The 21,292-nt window shown below is 44.0% G+C and overlaps 1 protein-coding gene across 1 annotated transcript in view; it reads left to right on the top strand.

Moving 5' to 3' along the window:
* The window catches only part of SGPL1 (sphingosine-1-phosphate lyase 1), a 63,105-nt gene that overhangs the window by 1,978 nt on the left and 39,835 nt on the right, over positions 1–21,292 (top strand). The window contains exons 2-3 of the mRNA XM_070752212.1: positions 9,401–9,566; positions 15,052–15,119. Of these exons, the coding sequence (XP_070608313.1) occupies positions 9,401–9,566; positions 15,052–15,119 (234 nt within the window). The remainder of the gene's footprint in view (positions 1–9,400; positions 9,567–15,051; positions 15,120–21,292) is intronic.

The raw sequence follows: 21,292 nt of genomic DNA, 5'->3' as shown, positions 1-21,292 counted from the left end.
GGTTCACATGGTATCGGCAGTGACCTTTACATGGTTAGAAAACTCTTCTGACTAGCTTAATAATTGTGGATCTGTATTTTGGTATACAGTATTGCTTTTTCCATAGTGACGTGAAAACAATAGAAACTGGTCTCATACAGGTGTCTTATTTGTTCCCTTATTCTTAGATTTCCTCCCCATATTATAGGCATTCCTCAACTTAAACCATTCCTTGTGTGACCATTTGAAGTTACAATGACATTGAAAAAAGTGACCTTTGCACACTTACGACTGCTGCATTATCCCCATAGTTACATGATCAAAATATGGACACTGGGCAACTGGTTCATATTTATGATGCTTGTAGTGTCCTAAGGATCACTTTTTAGGATTCTTTGACAAGTAAATTCAATGGGGAATCCCACCATCATTGAACCAATGATACACACCCACAAGTTCACCACATGGACTATTCTGGTTCTCTCAATGGCCATGATCCTCCCCTCTACTTCTGTCTGGTGCTGAACAAAGGATGACCTTGAATCACTGGAAAGAATTTGTTGTGGCTAGTATCTTCCCTTTCATGCAACCACTCCTCTCCAATTCTCACAGTAGTTTTCTACTTGTGGCAGGCCAACGTCTCTAACTCAAAAATGATGGCTTTGAGCTGACAGGCACCCCCCCCCCAAGACAAAAGTGTGAAAACAAAAGAACAGGGGTTAATATCATCTTCAACCCCCCCCCCCCCCTGGTTTGCTTGGGTATTTTTCATGGAACTGTTAGTTTGTCAGCTTCTGCATTCCAATTTTTGATCCAAGTGGCTTCAGACAAAGGGGATCCCTTCCAATGAATTAAATGCTGTAATTGACCTCTAAATATACTGGATATATGTTGTAATTGTATATGCTGTAATATACTGGATAAATGCTGCAATTGACCTTTATTTTATTTTTTTTAAAATAATTTTTTTTAAAAAAGGTTTACAAATATACATTAAATACATTGGTTACAATTAACAACATAGACATGTCAAATTACTAAAAGTGTGAATAATGAGTAATTACAGATTAAAGCAATAATCCTGTCGAATTATAATTTAAACGGTATGCATTTGACAATGAACAGAGACAATAAAACAGAGAACGTCGACGGACATACAAACATACAGAAAAAAGAAAAAAAAGAAGAAGAGAGAGAGAATAAAAGGAAGGAAAGGGTGGGCGGGTGTACGGTAGATCTGTGTTACAATTGTGAACTAGATATACAGTGTTCCCTCGATTTTCGCGGGTTCGAACTTCGCGAAAAGTCTATACCATGGTTTTTCAAAAATATTAATTAAAAAATACTTTGCAGTTTTTCCCCCTATACCACGGTTTTTCCTGCCCAATGACGTCATATATCATCACCAAACTTTTGTCCATCTTTAATAAATATTTTTTAAAATAAACTTTAATAAAGAAACATGGTGAGTAATAATCTAAATGGTTGCTAAGGGAATGGGAAATTGCAATTTAGGGGTTTAAAGTGTTAAGGGAAGGCTTGTGATACTGTTCATAGCCAAAAATAGTGTATTTACTTCCGCATCTCTACTTCGCGGAAATTCAACTTTCGCGGGCGGTCTCGGAACGCATCCCCCGCGAAAATCGAGGGAACACTGTATTTTCAGTAGCTCATTCCCTTATATCTAATATTTAAAATTTTAGATAAATAAGAGAAAGTGTTGAATGAATCAAATTAAAGAGGTTTTAAGAAAGCCAGTCTAATTTTAGTATATATATTGATGTCTCATACATCTGTTAAAAAAAAAGGAAGGATTAGATACCAAATTTGTATCTGTTTGAATATATACAATTCTTAACATTTATTAAGCAAGTTGTTCTTTTTTTTCTAACCAGCAGTAGAAGGCATCCCACCAATTGTTGAATGAGGATTCAGCTGTAATTGACCTTTAAATATACTCTCCCTTTATTATCACTGGGGGAGGTGGTGGTTCGGTATGAGGTCTTATACTGGGCCCAATTTCTGGCTTAAACAAGCTGAAATAAAATACAGGGTTAATTTTCCCTAGAATTTTAGGTAATGAAAGAACTCATTCCAGAACTTTGCAGTGAACTGTGCTCCCAGATCAGAGATGACTCTCCTGGAGACTCCATATAGTCTGTAAATATGTTTCAGGAAGAACTTGGCTAAGTGTCTAGCAGATGGCAATTCAGAACAGGCAATAAGATGAGCTTGTTTGGAGAACAAAACAATGACAATCCAAATCACTGTGTTCCCTTTGCTCTGGGGGGAGTTCCATTATGAAACCCATCACTATTTCCTCCCAGGACTTGCTGGGGTCAGCAGTTTGTTTCACCAGTCCGGGTGGTTTACCTGTCTGTATTTCCGAGTGGCACAAATGGCACAACTCCTTGCATCAGGGGGTCTCAAACTCGCGGCCCACGGGCCAACTGCACCCCTCGGGACAATAGTTTGCGGCACCCACCTCAATATCAAAGTTTAATGTTAGTGCGGCCCAAGTTTGATATGAATGGCACTTTTCAGTGTTGTGTGCGGAGTTGAATGTGGTTTCTTCAGTCTTCTATATCTGCTGTATTATTATTATTATTATCATCATCATCATTTTACTTTTCATTTTATTTATTTATTACTCATTTATTTTTATTTTCTTATGAATTTGTTAATTTATTTTTATTTTTAACACAAAATAAGATGAAAAAAATAAAGACATTTGATAACCCTGGAATGTTTTGGTAAGAGCTTTTCTTGTGGAAAACCTGATGCAGCCCAGCCTCACCCAGATTCTACCTCCAGCGGCCCCTGGGTAAATTGAGTTTGAGACCCCTGCCTTACATAGTCTTCCAATTCTGCTTTCATCCTTGGCCACCAGAACTGTCTTTGAGCCGCATTTTTAGAAACCCAAAATGCCCTCCTAGTTTGTAGTCGTGAAGCATCTCTAGTCAGAGACTGACAGGCACATATAGCTTGGTCCCTTTCCAAGCCAGTCCTTGCTTCAGGGTTGTTGTGGTTAGCTCTGGCCCAGCTCCTGCCCCAAGGAGTGTGGATGTGGGGGAGACATCCACATGCTGCAGGCCTGTTTTGCCCCCCCCCGGAATCTGCTGATGAAGGCTCCTCTGACCAAGAAGACATGAGTGACAGGGAGGAGGAGAGTGTGGCAGACAGCTCAGAAGGAGATCAATTATTTAGCTCCTCCTTGGATTCAGAACAAGAGTTAATGATACAGCCATGTATGCGGAGAGCGATGCATAGGCAACAACAACTGAGAGATTATTATCAAAGAAAATGAGGCCACCTGTGGTTGGGTGGGGCTGTGGTAATTAGTGAGGCTGCTATAAATAGCAGCCTGTGGGTTTGGCCATTGTGGAGGATTATCTGATCGTTGTGTTTCATGACTGCTTTGCTGACTGACTTTTTGTGTGCTGATTTTTCCCGCTTTGAAACTAAACCAGAGCAAAGTGTGTTTCACTTTGTGAAAGAAGAAGGACTATGAATTGCCTCACAGCTGCAAGCTAAGTATCACAGAACTGATAAGGGACTTGTACAAATTACCAGTTTGGTTGGAGACGAGTGCTCTTTGCTATACCAAAAGAGGGCTTATTTTAAGTGAGTTTTCATTATAAAAAACATTGTTTTGAATTTTCAAACTTGTGTGTGTCTGAAATTTGTACCTGGGAATTTTTGGAAGGAGACTACCAGAGAGCCTGACAGAACAAGGGTTAGGATTTCTTTGTGGTTATTGAACCCGGCGGTCGTTAGGCAAGGCTGCCTTTATTTTGCCCCCGCACTCTTTTTGCCTCTGTAGATTGGCCCTTCTGAATTGGCTTGTGGGCTTGATTGTGTGTTGTACCTGTATTTCCATTTGTTTTAATCACATCCCTATGGTTAAACCCAGTGTTCCCTCTAATTTTTTGGGGGGGTGGGGGGGAAAGTATAGTGTCTGAGCGGCAGTCCCTTCGGGACTGGGCGGCACAGAAATAATAGACAGACAGACAGACAGACAGACAGACAGACAGACAGACAGACAGACAGACAAACAAACAAAAAACCCACCCTGTTTTGCCTCGGAGAATTTCAAAATAAAATACTGTACTGTGTGTCTATAACAGTGAGCTCATAATAGGGCAACTCTATCAATATCAAAATGCCACTTAAATAGTTGAGCTAGTTTCAAACTAGATTTTGATTTTCTTTCTCTCTTCCTTACTCCCATTCTTTTTCTTTCTCTTTTCCTTCCTCTCTTTTTTCTATCTGTTTCTCTCTCTTCCTCTCTCACTCTTTCCCTCTCGGCTTCTGGGCAGGTTTGGAAAACTGAGTTGATGATGATTTTTAAGTGAGCGATTGCTCACTGCTCAGCTTAGAGGGAACTATGGTTAAACCCGTTATAATGTTAACTTTCTGATGGTTCAACCTAGACCGGGATGGACAACATAGCTTGGTGTGATGCATGCCAGTCAATCTTATTAAGTCTATAGCAGGGATCGGAGCTTGAAGCTGCATTTCTTAAAGTCCTTGCATAGCTGAGACAAACTCATTCTCCAAGATGCACTAATTAATAAAATGTATTATTCTTTCGGTGAAGGGTAAATAAGATCTAACAGGTAGAACCCAGTTCAATGTGACTGTAGTCGTATTAGAATGATTGTTTGTTAATATGTGCAAGAGGCTAAATTAGGGCAAGAGTCTAAATTGAGAGGCTAAATTAGGGCAGATGGAATCCTTGCCTTTCGGTACCTGTTCTACATTGTGCAAAATTCCTGTAAAAAGATTTGGCAATATAATACACGTGAGGCTAATTATGGAGCCATAGTGCAAGTCAGAGATTTGCTATCTCAGGGTAATCTGATTGAAGGTATGACAACATGGTTTACTGATTAGATCTGTGTAAATAGCCTAATAAGCAGCAGATGGAATTTGAACCTCTCTAAAAGGAAATTTTTTTAGATAAAAGGTGCCTGTGCACAAAACAGAGAGATTTTACTGGTTGGCTTTCTTCAAGATGGACAGCATACAAATCAAATCAATCAATAAATAATTCTGTTAATATTGCCTTTTAAGGAACATCAAAGATATGCAATTCGTTTACTGCTGCAGACAAAACAGATTGGTCTACAGGTGTTGCTAGAAAAAGATAGAAATGTAGAAGAAATTTAAATGTACTCAAGTCAACTTTGGAAGGCAAGAAAACAAATGGCTTGGGGACAAGCCAAGGGATCAAGGCACAGTTGGTTGTGTAGATCAGTGTTTCCCAATCTTGGCAACTTGAAGATATCTTCAAGTTGCCAAGGTTGGGAAACACTGGTGTAGATAGTTCCAGATAGCCCTAAAGGACTGTTATTGCTTTCAGCTCGTTTTGATACAGGTATTCCTCAACATATAACCATTAATTTAGTGACTGTTTAATCTTTAAAAATGGCACTGAAAATTGACTTATGGCCGTTTTCACCCTTATGAACATTGTATCATCCCCATGGTCATGTGATCAAAATTTGAACAATTGGCAATTGAAAGTATTTGAAAGTACCAAATTGGCTATCAACAATGGAGGCGTTTATATATCCTAACACAATCGATAAGACCAAGGTAATTAAATACATACAAGGAAATTTTTGACCTATCTGGCAAATTAAAAAGTAGAGAAGATTTGGCAAAGCGAAACATTAATGTAGATTGGTGGGTTTATTTACAAATTCAATCTAGATACAAAAAAGATTTGGAGGGACCTGGAATTGATATCCAGACGCAACAACTAGATAAAATACTTATGGGCCCAGAAGGGAAAATGATATCAAAAATTTACAAATACATGATTGAACACGATAAACAAGAGGAAATTGTCAGTGATTGCCTGGGCCAAAAACACTGGTCATAATATAACCCTGGCAGACTGGGAGCAAATTTGGAAAAGGAATATAAAATTAACTAAATCAACAGCATATAAAGAAAAACAACATAAAATGTTTTATCGGTGGCATTTGGCCCTGAAGAGATTGGCTAAAATATATCCAAATTTCAATTCGCAAATTGCAAATTGCTGTGGGAAATGTAAAAAAGAGCAGGATTCCTCCTTTCATGCATGGTGGACATGTCCCAAAGCAAGGAAATATTGAAGAAAACTTCATAATTGGCTACAAGAAATAACAGCAATTAATATTGAATTCACCCGGGAACTATTTTTGTTAGGAATTGTAAAGATAACTTACTCAAGAAACATAAAATATCTGCTGCTACATATTGTGACAGCAGCAAGAATTATGTATGCACAAAAATGGAATGATCCAAAAATACCAGAGGATAGAGAAATAATTAAGAAAGTATATGATTGTGTAGAAATGGATCTGTTAACTATGGCAATAAATGATAAAAAAGACTCGGACTATTATGATATCTGGACATTGTGGTACAAATGGATAGGAAAAAGGAAACTGACTTGCAATAAAAATGTGTATGATATTAGAATATATGTATAGATATATAATCTTATAGTATATGGATAAGAAGGAAATAATTGGATGTTAACTTACTTGAAAAATAGCTGGATTTGTGTTTGTGTTGATGTTTGTTTAAATGTTGTGTTTGTATAAAACTCAAAATTATTTTTTTAACAAAATGAACAATTGGCAATTGACTCATATTTATGACAGTCACAGTGTCCCGGGGTAATGTGATCATATTTTGAGAAGTTCTGACTAGCGCAGTCAATAGGGAAGCCAGATTCATTTAACAAATATGTTAATAACTTAACCACTGCAGTGATTCACTTAACAAAAATGGTAAGAAAAGTTGTACAATGGAACAAAATTCACTTAACAACTACCTTGCTTGGCCTCCATTGTGGTTGTCAGTCAAGAACTTCCTGCATTGTGTCTTTTTCCTTAAGTAATTTGGACCACTATCTAAATAGAACAAGCAAAATATCAAGTAAATCTGTATAATTTAATCTTGTCCACTGATTGGTAGTGCCAGTGTAGTGTTTTGATTGATGTTCCTTCCTTTAAGGTGCCCCAGACCAAATCTTTAGCACACTTCTTGGTCTCCCTTTGTTTTGATTCATCAAGATAAAAGAGTTTGAAATTATATTTTTCATAGCTTTAAAATAAGGGATAAAAATCTAGGAACTCATGACACTATGGGAAAAGCAATATGTATTATTGAATTAAATAAACAGAATGAATAAAGAGGCTGTAAACCTCAAGGTGACTTTAAACAATTCAACTAAACAAATTCCTAAATGGGATTTCAGAGTTGTTGAGAGTCTGACAGCGTGCAAATTTAAATTAGATGATGGCTAACATTACAGCAGTAAAACAAAATTGAATGAAGCCTTATTTGTTAATGTAAATATAAATACTGACATTAATAGTCCTTTCCCTAATCAGAAATATTTGTCTACTGTCTCATCTAATATACTTGCTAGCTAATGAATTCTGGGAGTTGACGTCAAGAAATCTTAAAGTTGCTAAGGTTGGACACTCCTAGTCCAACCTAGTTTTAAAATTTAATAGTTGACATGGAATATCCATAATATAGGGATTAAGCTTGAAGCTGCATGGAGTAAATCTCTGGGAGTCATCCTACTCTTGATTCCTTCTAGATCGGGGCTGTCAAACTCGATTCCATTGTGGGCCGCATCAGGGTTGTGTTTGACCTCGGGGGGCCGGGGTGAGCATGGCCAACTGGACGCCACTCATGTCAGGGCGCCTGTGGCAGCCTGAGCACTCTGCCAGTGAAAACAGGCTTCCAAACTCCGTTTTGTGATGGCCATGTTGTATGGAAATGATGCAAATCCTTGTTCAACATATTTGAAGAACATGCATTTGGGAAATGTTGTTTATGCATTTTCTTGTGCATAGTAAAGCAAAATACCACACCTTGGTAAGACCTGCTCCAAAATGAGCTTAAGTCAGCTGAAAGTTGTAGAACAGGTTTGAAGAGTAGAATGAGCCAATACTAATGTGTGTTTCTGGAGCAAAGCTTTCCCGAGAGCTGGATAAAATAGACTTCATTGACAAAGCTTGGGGAATACCGTGTAATCATAAAAGGCTATAGAAATAGAAAATTATGGATCTGCTTTTATTGCAGCTCGTGATGTTCTTCAAATGATCTTAAAATAATTTTATTTTAGCACAGTTCTTGCAGTAGAGTATTGGTTTCATTTGCTTACAGAGTATAATGATAGTCAGAATGTAAATTGTTGTTGGTTCTCAGGGTCATCATGCAAAACATCTTGCATTGCATATCGATGTTATCTAGATTGAAGTTACAGTAGTACCTCGACATACGAGCTGCTCTACACACGAGCATTTCGAGATACGAGCTAGGAGGGGAGAGACATTTCTGTTCTACTCCCGAGCTGAAATTCGAGATACGAGCCGCGGGCTATGCCCCCTCCGAGCGCTCACCGCCCCCACCCGGGAAACCGGAGCATCCTTCCCCTCTACACACTTTGCCCTGCCTGCCTCCTGGCTCAAGCGGGTGGCGGCAGGCCGCCTTTGGGTTTTCGGCTGGGGGGGAGGGAGTTAGGAAGGTCTTCCTGCTCGCCTGTCATTCTGCATGCCTGTCAATCTTGTGTGCGCCGCAGAACGGGACGAGCCGGCGATGCGCGCCCCGCCTTCCCCACCCTGGCTGCGGGCTATCCGCGCCGCTGCTCCGCTTGGTTGGAGCGCTCTGCCAGGCGGCTCCCCACACTCCGCGCCTCCTTTGTCTTTGGGTCTGCGGAGGGAGGGAGGGAGGGAAGCAGAGCAGGGCGGCAGGCGAGGCGACTGCCTCTCCGCTCGCCAAGCAGCGCGGGGAAGGAGGAAGAGAGAAGCAGCCGCTTTCCTGCTTCCCTTCCTTCCTTCCCAACCGGCCTCTTGAAGGCAGCGGCGGCGGGTTCCCGGCCTCGGAGCTAGCAAGGGGGGCGGCGGCCGGGTCCAGCTCCCGCCGCTGATGCAGTTGCAAAGCGCTGTGCCCCCCTGACGGCGTCAGGCGGCTTCCGAAGCGGCGCTGGGCGAAAGAGGGCGGGTGGGCAACGGCGGAAGGCGAGAGGCACTGGGCAGTGGCTTCTGAAGCGGCGCTGGGCGAAAGAGGCTCTTTCAAATGGGATGTGGTACAAAGATTCTTAAAGCTCTGTAGGTTTTTGTTGTAATTTTGACTCCATACAAGTTTTAGTTAATAGTTTGGAACCAAAGTTTTTAAGGTATTTAAGTTCCTCAGAAATTCCCCAGAATAACCACCGCGTGAGCCTCATTTGTTTGAAGTGCCTTTTCTCTGGGACACATTGTTACTCTCACCAGATCCCTTTCTGTTTTTGTGCAGTCTTTTTTGTGTTTTTGTTTTTAACTTGTCTAGGGAAGTTGGATAAAAACGTTGTTCAGTGAAGTGGTTTCATTCTATGTTGTGGTTTGTCTCTTCTCTTCTCCAGGAGACTCTTACTCTCTACCATCAAATCTTCCTGCAATACATAAACCAAACAAGAAATGTGGTGAATGAAAAATGCTCCGGGATGGAACCATGGCAAGTCATTGCATCAACAGCTGCTGCTACCTTGCTGATTGTGAAGATACACATGTTTCTTTTCCAGTCAGAAAGTAAGGGTCACATCTCCTTCATGTGAGGAATCTAACAAATTCGCAATGCTTTGGAGTGTCATAATATTGTACTGTTCTTAATCTTCATGCATGGTTTCTGCACCCCAGTAATTCCTTGATTGCAGTCTAATCCCAAAATTAAAAGATAGGAAATAGCAAGAGAGGAACACCTGGACATACTGTGTGTTAGAATAGTATAGAATAGAATAACAGAGTTGGAAGGGACCTTGGAGGTTTTCCAGTCCAAAACTAGAGACGCGGAAGTATGAATCTTGGTGGCGCAGTGCTTAGAGTGCAGTACAGTGTTCCCTCGATTTCCGTGGGGGATGCGTTCCGAGACCACCCGCTAAAGTTGAATTTCCGCGAAGTAGAGATGCGGAAGTAAATACACCATTTTTGGCTATGGACAGTATCACAAGCCTTCCTTTAACACTTTAAACCCCTAAATTACCATTTCCCATTCCCTTAACAACCATTTACTCACCATTATTACTGGTACTCACCATTGAGTAAGACACTTAGTGATCCTGATATTTATAAACATAATTATTTATTAGCAATAATTATTTTTTTTGTTATTTATTTGCAAAAATTATTAGTTTGGCGATGACATATGACGTCATTGGGTGGGAAAAACCGTGGTATAGGGAAAAACCTGCGAAGTATTTTTTAATTAATATTTTTTAAAAAACCATGGTATAGGCCAGTGATGGCGAACCTATGACACGCGTGTCAGCACTGACATGCGTAGCCATTTTCGGTGACACGCCGCTGGGGCGAGAACACCGCCTCCCAGCTGGGCGCGCCTGCGCAGAGCGCACGCTCGCCCACACGCTGCCTTTGGCAGCACAAGCATGCCTGTCCGGCCGGGGAAAGAATCGCCCTGGCCGGACGTCAGTTTCAGCTGGGGGGGCGGGGCGCCGCCTCCCAGCTGATTGGCGCGGCGCCAAGCGTCGGAGCCCACCACAACGGTGGTTGGCTCGCAGGGGCCGCTGGGAGCGAGGGGAGGGCTTGCAGGCCTATTTCAGGGTCTGCACCCCTCGCCCTCGCCCCTCTGCTCCCTGCTCGCCTTCCAGAACGGTGTTATAAAGGGAGAGAGGGAGAAAGAGAGGGAGGGGAAGGAAGGAAAAGAGAGAGAGAAAGAGAAAAAAGTGGAAGGAAGAGAAAGAAAGGAAGGGAGAGAGAGAGAGAGAAAGAGAAAAAAGTGGAAGGAAGAGAGAAGGAAAGAAAGGAAGGGAGAGAGAAAGAAAGAGTGAGAGAGAGAAGATAGGAAGAGAGAGAGAAATGATAGAATAAAGGGGAGAAAAAAAAGAGAAATGAGAAAATGATTGAGGCAGAGAATGAAGTGGAGTGTTTGGCATAAGAACTTTACAATCCTAAAAACTCATTATTGCCTTTAGTTACAGTACTTAGCATTTTCTTTGGAAATTGGGCAGCATATCAATATAATACATTACTATTTTTCCCAATTAGTTTGTGCTTCTTTATCAAAGTGGGGTCAAACATTTATTTATATGCAACAAGTTATAATGTCACTAAATCAGTGATGGCGAACCTGTGGCAGTCCAGCTGGACTGCCACAGGTTCGCCATCACTGGAAGAATTCCCCCTCACTTATCTTAGTTCATGGCACCCCCCACAAGTTAAATAACAGCAAGACCAACAAAAGAAACCAACTGACAGATTAACAAAGAAGTCACTAAGTAGGTAAGTTAAATAATTATGCATATTTGTTATTTAAACTATAAATATCACAAAATTATGTTTTTTTCTCAAGGTTACACACCACCCGAGTTATGCTCAGTTTTTTGGCGAATTTTGACACACCAAGTTCAAAAGGTTGCCCATCACTGGTATAGGCTATTCGCGAAGTTCGAACCCGCGAAAATCGAGGGAACACTGTACTGCAAACTGCTTCTGCTGACTGCTGGCTGTAGTTCACCAGTTCAAATTTCACCACTGGCTCAATTCAATTCAATTCAATTTATTACATCTGTATGCCTCCCCTTTCCGAAGACTCGGGGCGGCTCACAACAATAATAAAAACAATATAACAGTAAATAAAACTAATATTAAAAGAAAAGATATATAAAACCCCAACAATTAAAACCATACAACACATACATACCAAACATAAAATATAAAAGCCTGGGTGAGGTGTCTCAGTTCCCCCATGCCTGGCGATATAGGTGGGTCTTGAGTAATTTGCGAAAGACAAGGAGGGTGGCGGCTGTTCTAATTTCCGGGAGGAGTTGATTCCAGAGGGCCGGGGCCGCCACAGAGAAGGCTCTTCCCCTGGGGCCCGTCAAACGACATTGTTTAGTCAACAGGACCTGGAGAAGGCCAACTCTGTGGGACCTTATTGGTCGCTGGGATTCGTGCGGTAGCAGGCGGTTCCGGAGGTACTCTGGTCCATTGCCATGTAGGGCTTTAAAGGTCATAACCAACACTTTGAATTGTGACCGGAAACTGATCAGCAGCCAATGCAGGCCACGGAGTGTTGTAGAAACGTGGGCGAATCTAGGAAGCCCCACAATGGCTCTCGCTGCCGCATTCTGCACGATCTGAAGTTTCCGAACACTTTTCAAAGGTAGCCCCATGTAGAGAGCATTGCAGTAATCAAACCTCGAGGTGATGAGGGCGTAAGCGACCGTGAGCAATGACTCTCTATCCAAATAGGGCTGCAACTGGTGCACCAGGCGAACCTGGGCAAACACCTTCCTCGCCACTGCCGAAAGATGATGTTCCAATGTCAGCTGTGGATCGAGGAGGACACCCAAGTTGCGAACCCTCTCTGAGGGGGTCAATAATTCCCTCCCCAGGGTGATGGACGGACAGATGGAATTGTCCTTGGGAGCCAAAACCCACAGCCACTCCGTCTTGTCTGGGTTGAGTTTGAGCTTGAGTTTGGCTCAAGGTTGACTCAGCCTTCCATCCTTCCGAGGTGGATAAAATGAGGACCCAGATTGTTGGGGGCAATATGATTACTCTGTAAACTGCTTAGGGAGGGTTGTAAAGCACTGTGAAGTGGTATATAAGTGCTATTGCTTAGGCCGGAAACCCTACACCACTTCAAGCAAATGGTTTTCCAACATCTTCTTAAAAACTTCCAGTATTGGGGCACTCATAACTTCTTGAAGCAAGCTGTTCCATGGATTAATTGTTCTAATTGTCAGGAAATTTCTCCTTTGTTCTAAATTGCTTCTCTCTTTGTTTCCACCCAATGCTGCTTGTTCTACCCTCAGGTGCTTTGGAGAATAGTTTGACTCCCTCTTCTTTGTGGCAACCCTTGAGATATTGGAACACTGCTATCATGTCACCCCGGTCCTTCTTTTCATTAAACTAGCCATGCCCAGTTCCTGCAACCCCTCTTCATATGTTTTAGCCTCCAGTCCTCTAATCATCTTTGTTGCTCTTCTCTGCACTGTAGAGTCTCAACATCTTTTTCATATACATGCTATATTTTAAATATACACGCCATATTTGAGTATGATCAGATCAGTTTCAAATGATAAGTTGCTAGCCCTTGTTGTAAATGGATAATCAGAAAGCATTGTAGCAGATAAATTAAGCTGTAGAAAGAAAATGAGACTTAAATTTCCATAAGATATTTTTAAATGATTAATTTAATTAATTTAATTGACTTATTATTAGTACAGTGATCCCTCGATCATCGCGAGGGTTCCGTTCCAGGACCCCTCGCGAAGATCGATTTTTCGCGAAGTAGCGGTGCGGAAGTAAAAACACCATCTGCGCGTGCGCAGATGGTGTTTTTGCTTCCACTGCCAGCCGCCCTTCGCCCGCCCACCCCGTTGCTCGCGCCTGGGGTGAGCGCGCGCTTGGGGACATCCCAGCTCCGCTCCCCAGCTGGGAAGCGGAGCTAGGGAGTCCCCACCGTGCGCGCGTTGCTGGGGAAAGCGCGCGCGCTTGGGGACTCCCTAGGTCCGCTCCCCAGCTGGGGAGGGAGTCCCCACCCCGCGCGCGTTGCTGGGGAATGCGCGCGCGCTTGGGGACTCCCTAGGTCCGCTCCCCAGCTGGGGAGGGAGTCCCCACCGCGCGCGCGTTGCTGGGGAATGCGCGCGCGCTTGGGGACTCCCTAGGTCCGCTCCCCAGCTGGGGAGGGAGTCCCCACCCCGCGCGCGTTGCTGGGGAAAGCGCGCACGCTTGGGGACTCCCTAGGTCCGCTCCCCAGCTGGGGAGGGAGTCCCCACCGCGCGCGCGTTGCTGGGGAAAGCGCGCGCGCTTGGGGACTCCCTAGGTCCGCTCCCCAGCTGGGGAGGGAGTCCCCACCCCGCGCGCATTGCTGGGGAAAGCGCGCGCGCTTGGGGACTCCCTAGGTCCGCTCCCAGCTGGGGAGCGGACCTAGGGAGTCCCCAAGCGCGCGCGCTTTCCCCAGCAACGCGCGCGGGGTGGGGACTCCCTCCCCAGCTGGGGAGCGGACCTAGGGAGTCCCCAAGCGCGCGCGCTTTCCCCAGCAATGCGCGCGGGGTGGGGACTCCCTCCCCAGCTGGGGAGCGGACCTAGGGAGTCCCCAAGCGCGCGCGCATTCCCCAGCAACGCGCGCGGGGTGGGGACTCCCTCCCCAGCTGGGGAGCGGACCTAGGGAGTCCCCAAGCGCGCGCGCTTTCCCCAGCAACGCGCGCGCGCTGGGAAGCAGAGCTAGGGTGTCCCCAGGCTCGCGCGCACCGCCCGCCCGCCCACGCTGTTGCTGGCTCCGCTTCCCAGCTGGGAGGCGGAGGTGGGGTTTCCCGCGCGCGTGCCGCCCGCCCGCCCACGCCGTTGCTCGCGCCGATGCTGTCTTACCAGGGCAAGAGGGGGAAGACCCAGGGAAGCCTCTGCCCGGCGGGGAAACTCCACCATCTACGCATGCGTGGAAGGGCACGCATGCGCAGATGGTGGAGTTTACTTCCGGGTTGAAAACTCGCGATATGGCGTTTCGCGAACCTCGAGATCGCGAAACTCGAGGGATCACTGTATTTGACCATCATGATTGAATGTATGTATGTATGTATGGATGCGATTGATTAATTTTAAGTATTGGGGTTTTAACACAGTATTTTAAATGTAGATTTTATTGTAGATTTCTAACGTGTTTTGCATAAATTTGCTGCAAGCCGCCCTGAGTCTCAGGAGAAGGGCAGCATAGAAATCGAATGAATGAATGAATGAATGAATGAATGAATGAATGAATGAATGAATGAAGCACGGAACAAGTGAGATTGAATTTTCAGTTCCTCCAGCCTCTTTTTTGATTAACAGCCGTTTTGATGTGCTGCAGCCTTATAATGTGGCCAGTTTGAATTATAGTTTGCAAAAATAACCACCTTTATAAATAACATCTGATTTTCCACCACCTACAAATCTGCCTTTCTACCTTTTTTGTGAAAGTTTTCACATTTTGTAAATGTGCGTGTTGTATGTCTCAGAGCTATTTTTGGATAATTTTTCCTTAATTTTTTTTTTTACTATTTTTCTTTTTCCTTAGGTTTAACAGAACGATTTAAAAAATGGTTCTTCAGATTTATACGCAAGCTGCCTATCATTGGTCGCATTGTAAGTTTTCTTTTATTTTATTTTTAATTAAAAAAAATTATTAGTACACACACACAGCATAAGCAGACATACAACAAACATTTGGGATTTGGGGTATTTACAACCCATTTCTATCAGAAGTTCTTATTGGAGATACATTGCTTTGTTAGCATTATAATTGCTCATTCTTTATTTGTACTGTAAATGTACCACATTTTTCGGTGCATAAGACACACCTTTTTGACGCAGAAAAGTGTGTCAAAAACTGGGTGCGTTTTATACACCGAACATTGCATGGGGTGTGGGGAGTTGGGTGGGGGTCAGCAGCGGTGGCAGCGGCCTTTCTTGGCTGGAGGCCAGCGGCTCAGCCCCGGAGATGGGAGGGGTGCCCGGCATTTGGAGGAGAGGATGCCAGCTTCAGAATTCTGGCGCTTCCACCCCCCAGCGGGAGACCAGCGATCATTGGCTGAGGAGCTGTCCCAGCAGCCAAAAAGCAGCTTGGGCGAAGAAGCTGTGGCAGTGGCCAGACAGCTGCCATCTCTTCCCAACTGAGGCAGTTTAGGGCAGCGTTTCCCAACCGGTGTGTGTCGCGAGACACGGTCAGGTGTGCTGCGAAGCTCCTAGGGAAGCTCCAGCTGGGCGGGGCGCTGCCGGTGCCGGTGCCTCCGACCTGGAGCTCCCACTCGCAGCTGTCCCCCGGCTCCTGCCCGTTGCCACTGTTTCCGGCGCTCTCCTGCTGGGTCCCAAAGAAGGAAGGCGGGAAAAAGGAGAGCTTCATTCTTCGCGCCTCCTTTTTCCTGCCTTCCTTCTTTGGGGCCCAGCAGGAGAGCGCCAGAAACCGCGGCATCGGGCAGGAGCCGGGGGGCAGCTGCGAGTGGGAGCTCGGAGGCACCGGCAGCGCCCCGCCCAGCTGGAGTTCCCTGGCATCGGCGGCAAGTGTCCTTTGGGGCCCGGCGGGAGGGCACTGGCGGTGGGAGCGGGAGCGGGAGGGTGCCGGCTGCAGCGGCCCCAGGCGGTCGCGGGGAGATGGGGGTGGCGAGAGGGAGCTCCAGGTCGGAGGCACCGGCAGCGCCCCGCCCAGCTGGAGTTCCCTGGCGTCGGCGGCAAGTGTCCTTTGGGGCCCGGCGGGAGGGCACTGGTGGTGGGAGCGGGAGCGGGAGGGTGCCGGCTGCAGCGGCCCCAGGCGGTCGCAGGGAGATGGGGGCGGCGAGAGGGAGCTCCAGGTTGGATGCACCGACGATGGCGGTTGGACGTGCTGCTGGACGCCGTACATGCTGGCTCTGCAGGGCTGGCATATAAGGCGTCCAGCAGCACGTCCAGCTGCCATCGTCAGGGCTCCCGCTCGCAGTCAGCCGAGAGAGAGAGAGAAAGAAAGAGAGACATAGCAAGAGAGGCACAGAGAGAGAGAGAAAGAGAGACATAGCAAGAGAGGCAGAGAAAGAGAGAGAGAAAGAGAGACATAGCAAGAGAGGCAGAGAGAGAGAGAAAAAAAGAGAGACATAGCAAGAGAGGCAGAGAGAGAGAGAGAGAAAAAGAGAGGCAGAGAAAGAGACAGAGAAAGAGAGAGAGAAAGAGAGACATAGCAAGAGAGGCAGAGAGAGAGAGAGAAAGAGATATAGCAAGAGAGGCACAGAGAGAGAGAAAGAAAGAGACATAGCAAGAGAGACAGAGAGAAAGAGAGACAGAAAGAAAGAGAGAGAGAAAGAGAGACATAGCAAGAGGCAGAGAGAGAGAGAGAAAGACACAGAGAGAGAGAGACATAGCAAGAAAGACAGAGAAAGAGAGAGTGAAAGAGAGACATAGCAAAAGAGGCAGAGAGAGAGAGAAAGAAAGAGAGACATAGCAAGAGAGAGAGAAAGAGAGACAGAGAAAGAGAGAGAGAAAGAAAGAGAGATAGCAAGAGAGGCAGAGAGAGAGAAAGAAAGAAAAAGACATATAGCAAGAGACAGTGAAAGAGAGAGAGAGAGCAAGAAAGAGAGAAAAAAGCAAGAAAGAGATAGCAAGAGAGAGAGAGAGAGAGAGAGAGAGAGCAAGGGGGAGAGAAAGACATAGAGGAAGGGAAGGAGGGAGAGATAAAGAGAGGAAGAAAGAAAGAAAGAAAGAGGGATGGAGAGAGAGAAAGAAGGGAAGGAAGGAAGAGAGAGAAATAGGGAGAAATAGAGCGAAAGGGAGGAAGACAGATTTTTTTTGTCCAAACTTTTCTTTAGCCCCCCCCCCCCATTCAATGTTCCCCAGGGTTTTGAAAATATGAATAATGTGCCGCGGCTCAAAAAAGTTTGGGAAACACTGGCTTAGGGGGCGTATTTGGGAGGGTGTGGCGGTTTGGGAAGGGCGCTCTGCAGCACCTGCCCGAATCGGTACACCATGGGCTTGTGGGGGTGGGGGGGGGGAGAAAGAGGGATTCCCATGCAGAGGAAAGCAGCAGCTCACCTCCAAGCTGGCAAAATTGGCACAGAAGTAGGACACCATACCTCTCATGCCCTCTCCGATACAAAGTCTCACTTAGAATTACCTCAACAGCTCAAAAGGACTTGGGTTGCTGAGGTGCCGAGGAGAGATTGTTTTTGGGCTCTCCAGCACCCCACAGCATCGTGCCTTTCAAGGAATGAGAGATGTGGCAGCAACAGAGTCTGCTGCTTCAGTACCACGCTCGCTAATTTTCCCCACAGCTGAAGAGTCTGCCGGCTTTTTAAATGCCCCTGCCTCTCGGGGCGAGGAGAGGCAGCCCGGCCAATCCAAGGAGGGGTTTTCTAGAAGTCTCTGAAATTCTTAAGACTTTCCTGAGATATCTGTTTTTCTTGCTTTTATTTTCTCTTGTCTTTTGGGCATTTTATTATTATTGTTGTTGTTGTTGTTTGTTTGTTTGTTATTGTTGTTATTGTTTTATTGTTGTTATTGTTGTTATTATTATTGTTGTTATTGTTATTATTATTATTGTTGTTATTATTATTATTATTATTATTTATTAGATTTGTATGCCGCCCCTCTCTGCAGACTCGGGGCGGCTCACATCAGTGATAAAACAATATACAGTGGTACCTCATCATACGAACTTAATTGGTTCCAGGAGGAGATTCGTAAGGTGAAAAGTTCGTAAGATGAAACAATGTTTCCCATAGGAATCCCAAACTTTAGAAGGGAGGCAAACAGAGGGCAGGGAGGAGCAGCTAAAGGGGGCGGGTGGAAGAAGCAAGGCTAGGCTAAAGGGTGAGTGGGAAGGAAGAAAGGCAAGGGGGGCGCCCCTCCCTTTTCTTTTTTCAAAAGACACCGTTTCAGTGCCTTTGCAAGCATGCAAAATCTTTACTCCTCCAAGCTGCCCCTCCCTTTTCTTTCTTCAAAAAAGGGGAAAAAAAGAAACCCCTTCATCCTAGCAGCAGCTGCTTGGGTTCGTAAGGTGAAAATAGTTCGGAAGAAGAGGCAAAAAAATCTTAAACACCGGGTTTGTATCTTGAAAAGTTCATTAGAAGAGGTTCGTAAGATGAGGTACCACTGTACAATAACAAATCTAATATTAAAGAGTCTAAAATAACAATTTAACATTAAAAGCCTAAAAACCCCATTATTTAAAAAGCATACACACAAACATACCATACATAAACTACATAGGCAAGGAGAGATGTCTCAGTTCCCCCATGCCTGACGGCAGAGGTGAGTTTTAAAAGTTTACGAAAGGCAAGGAGGGTGGTGGCAATCCTAATCTCTGGGGGGAGCTGGTTCCAGGGGGTCGGGGCTGCCACAGAGAAATCTGGGTCCCGCCAGACGGCATTGTTTAGTCGATGGGACACGGAGAAGGCCCACTCTGTGGGACCTAATCGGTCGCTGGGATTCGTGCGGCAGGAGGCGGTCTCGGAGGTATTCTGGTCCAATGCCATGAAGGGCTTTAAAGGTCATAACCAACACTTTGAATTGTGACTGCAGACTTCGGAGGGTTGGTGTAACATGGGCATACCTAGGGAAGCCCATGATTGCTCTCGCAGCTGCACTCTGCATGATCTGAAGTTTCTGAACACTCTTCAAAAGTAGCCCCACGTAGAGAGCGTTAGAGTAGTCGAACCTCGAGGTGATGAGGGCATGAGTGACTGTAAGCAGTGACTCCTGGTCCAAGTTTTCCAGACTGTTGGGGGCTTGCCTCCCCCGCTGCAGAGGCCCGCTTTTCAAAGTTTATCCCCATTATTTTTGCATTATTTAACATTGAGAGATCAGAATGTGACTTGGACTTATACGGGAGATGCTTTGGATTACAAGTCCAATCAACCACCTCTGGGGTGGGGGTGTTGATAGGGATCGTCCCTTCCTGCAACAGAGAACAGTATAGATGCTTTGGACTACAGTTCCCATTATCCAGTCTGTTGCAAAAGAAGCAATCCCCATCAGCCCCCTCTCCAAGAATTAATAATGGAACTCTAGTCCAAAACATCTCTAAAATTCAGAACTGAAGAATTTATTTACATTTACATATAACATTTAGCTGGAAAGGGAGAGGGAGAAAGATACCTCTCATTTTATTTTTAAAATTAGTTGGGACCTCTAATCTTTTGTGTTTTGTTTCTATTTAGGAACGTAGCAGAAGAATCTGAAACAAGATTTTTTTTGTTACATGCATTGGGTTTTCTAGGAAGTGTGTAGGTAGATAAACATTGTCCCTGCTCCAATTTTACAATTTCACCAAGGATCTCTGGCGGATGGGGCAACAGGAAGGAAAGGGCAAGGGTCTTCAAACCTGGCAAGATTAAGGCTTGTGGACTTCAACTCCCATTCTGAGCTAGCATGACTGGTGGAGGAATTCTGAGAGTTGAAATCCGCAAGTCTTGAAGCGGTCAAGTTTGAAGTTTGTAAAATGTGTACATGGTTGTAAAAAGTATTCTGCTACACTGGTATTTTATTAAACAGTGTAATACTACACCATTTGGTTCAGAATACTTTTTTCCTTGTTTTCCTCCTCTAAAATCTAGGTGTGTCTTATTCATCGGTGCATCTTATACACCGAAAAATACGGTAGTTACTTCAACTATTAAACTCTTAAAGAATATTCTTATGTAGTTTTACTTCATTTATTGTTTCTTTCTTTTAATCAAATTTTATAATAGTCTGAATCCTTTTTCCATTTCAGTTTCCTTGTGAGCATGTCCATTCCTGCACGCATTATTTTTTTAATAATCACTCCCTCCAAAGAGGTCGCATTGTAAGTTTTAAGATGCTTAATAAATTTAAGGTATTTGAACATGAATATTTGAACCCTTCTAATTTTTTTCCAGTTTGTTCAGCTTTAGTCTCTACCATTTTTATGTGCTGTTCGGGTTTTTGGGAATTTCCCTTGTATTTAATACTATCCTATTGTCCAGTTTTGAAATATCTAATTTCAGCTCAGCATGGCTTTCAACATGGTGTCCTGCATGATTGCAAGAGTGGCGTTCATATTTTGTATAACCGATGTGCTTCCTGGTTTTTTGGAGGTCAACATCTTGATAGAATGCTGACTAGTGGTGGATGCTTTCCTGCCATAGTATTGGTTGTTGCCTTCTTCCCTCCACCCACTGTTGTTGTAGTAACAGTTGTCATTTACTTTAATATTTTGTTTTGCTCTCCTAATATTTTGTAAATCCCACCTCAAATAACCATCCAAAGTTTTTTTTGTTCTCGGCTTTTTAAAAATTACCTTCTCTGTATCTATATACTAAATCAATAACAATGTAGTTTCACTAATGAGAATAAGTAGATTATTAAGTTTTGTAAATATTTCTCAGTTATAATCATTGCAATAATGTTGTACCTAAAATGTTTGTTACATAATAGTAAATATCCATTATTATATATTTCCTTAATAATGTATTTGTATTTGTCTATATATTATAAATATTTTAAATAGGCAAAGATCAATTCATTCAATATATTATATGTAAATTAACTATATTGGTGTTACTATTAATTAATAGTACAGTGCTCAATTACGATGTTGGTTTTTTAAAATAGTGAATTAGATAAGTAGAAGGAAAAGAAGAGGGAAAAGAAGTAGGAGAGAGGAGAGTTTAAAGAAGGATACAAAGAAGAGAAAAATAAGAGAAAGGAAGGAGAGTAATGTATCCCCTTTGACACATAGTGAGTCGACTCCACAGCAGTTCAATTTATATTTTTTTAATTCCGCAATTGCTTGCTCATTTGGTAGTCTTATACTGCTTTTCCACAAATGCTGACTT

The sequence above is a fragment of the Erythrolamprus reginae genome, chromosome 5 (genome assembly GCF_031021105.1).
Source record: "Erythrolamprus reginae isolate rEryReg1 chromosome 5, rEryReg1.hap1, whole genome shotgun sequence".
Taxonomy (NCBI): Eukaryota; Metazoa; Chordata; class Lepidosauria; order Squamata; family Dipsadidae; genus Erythrolamprus; species Erythrolamprus reginae.
The sequence above is the reverse complement of the archived record's forward strand: the minus strand, read 5'-3'. Positions and strand labels throughout refer to the sequence as shown.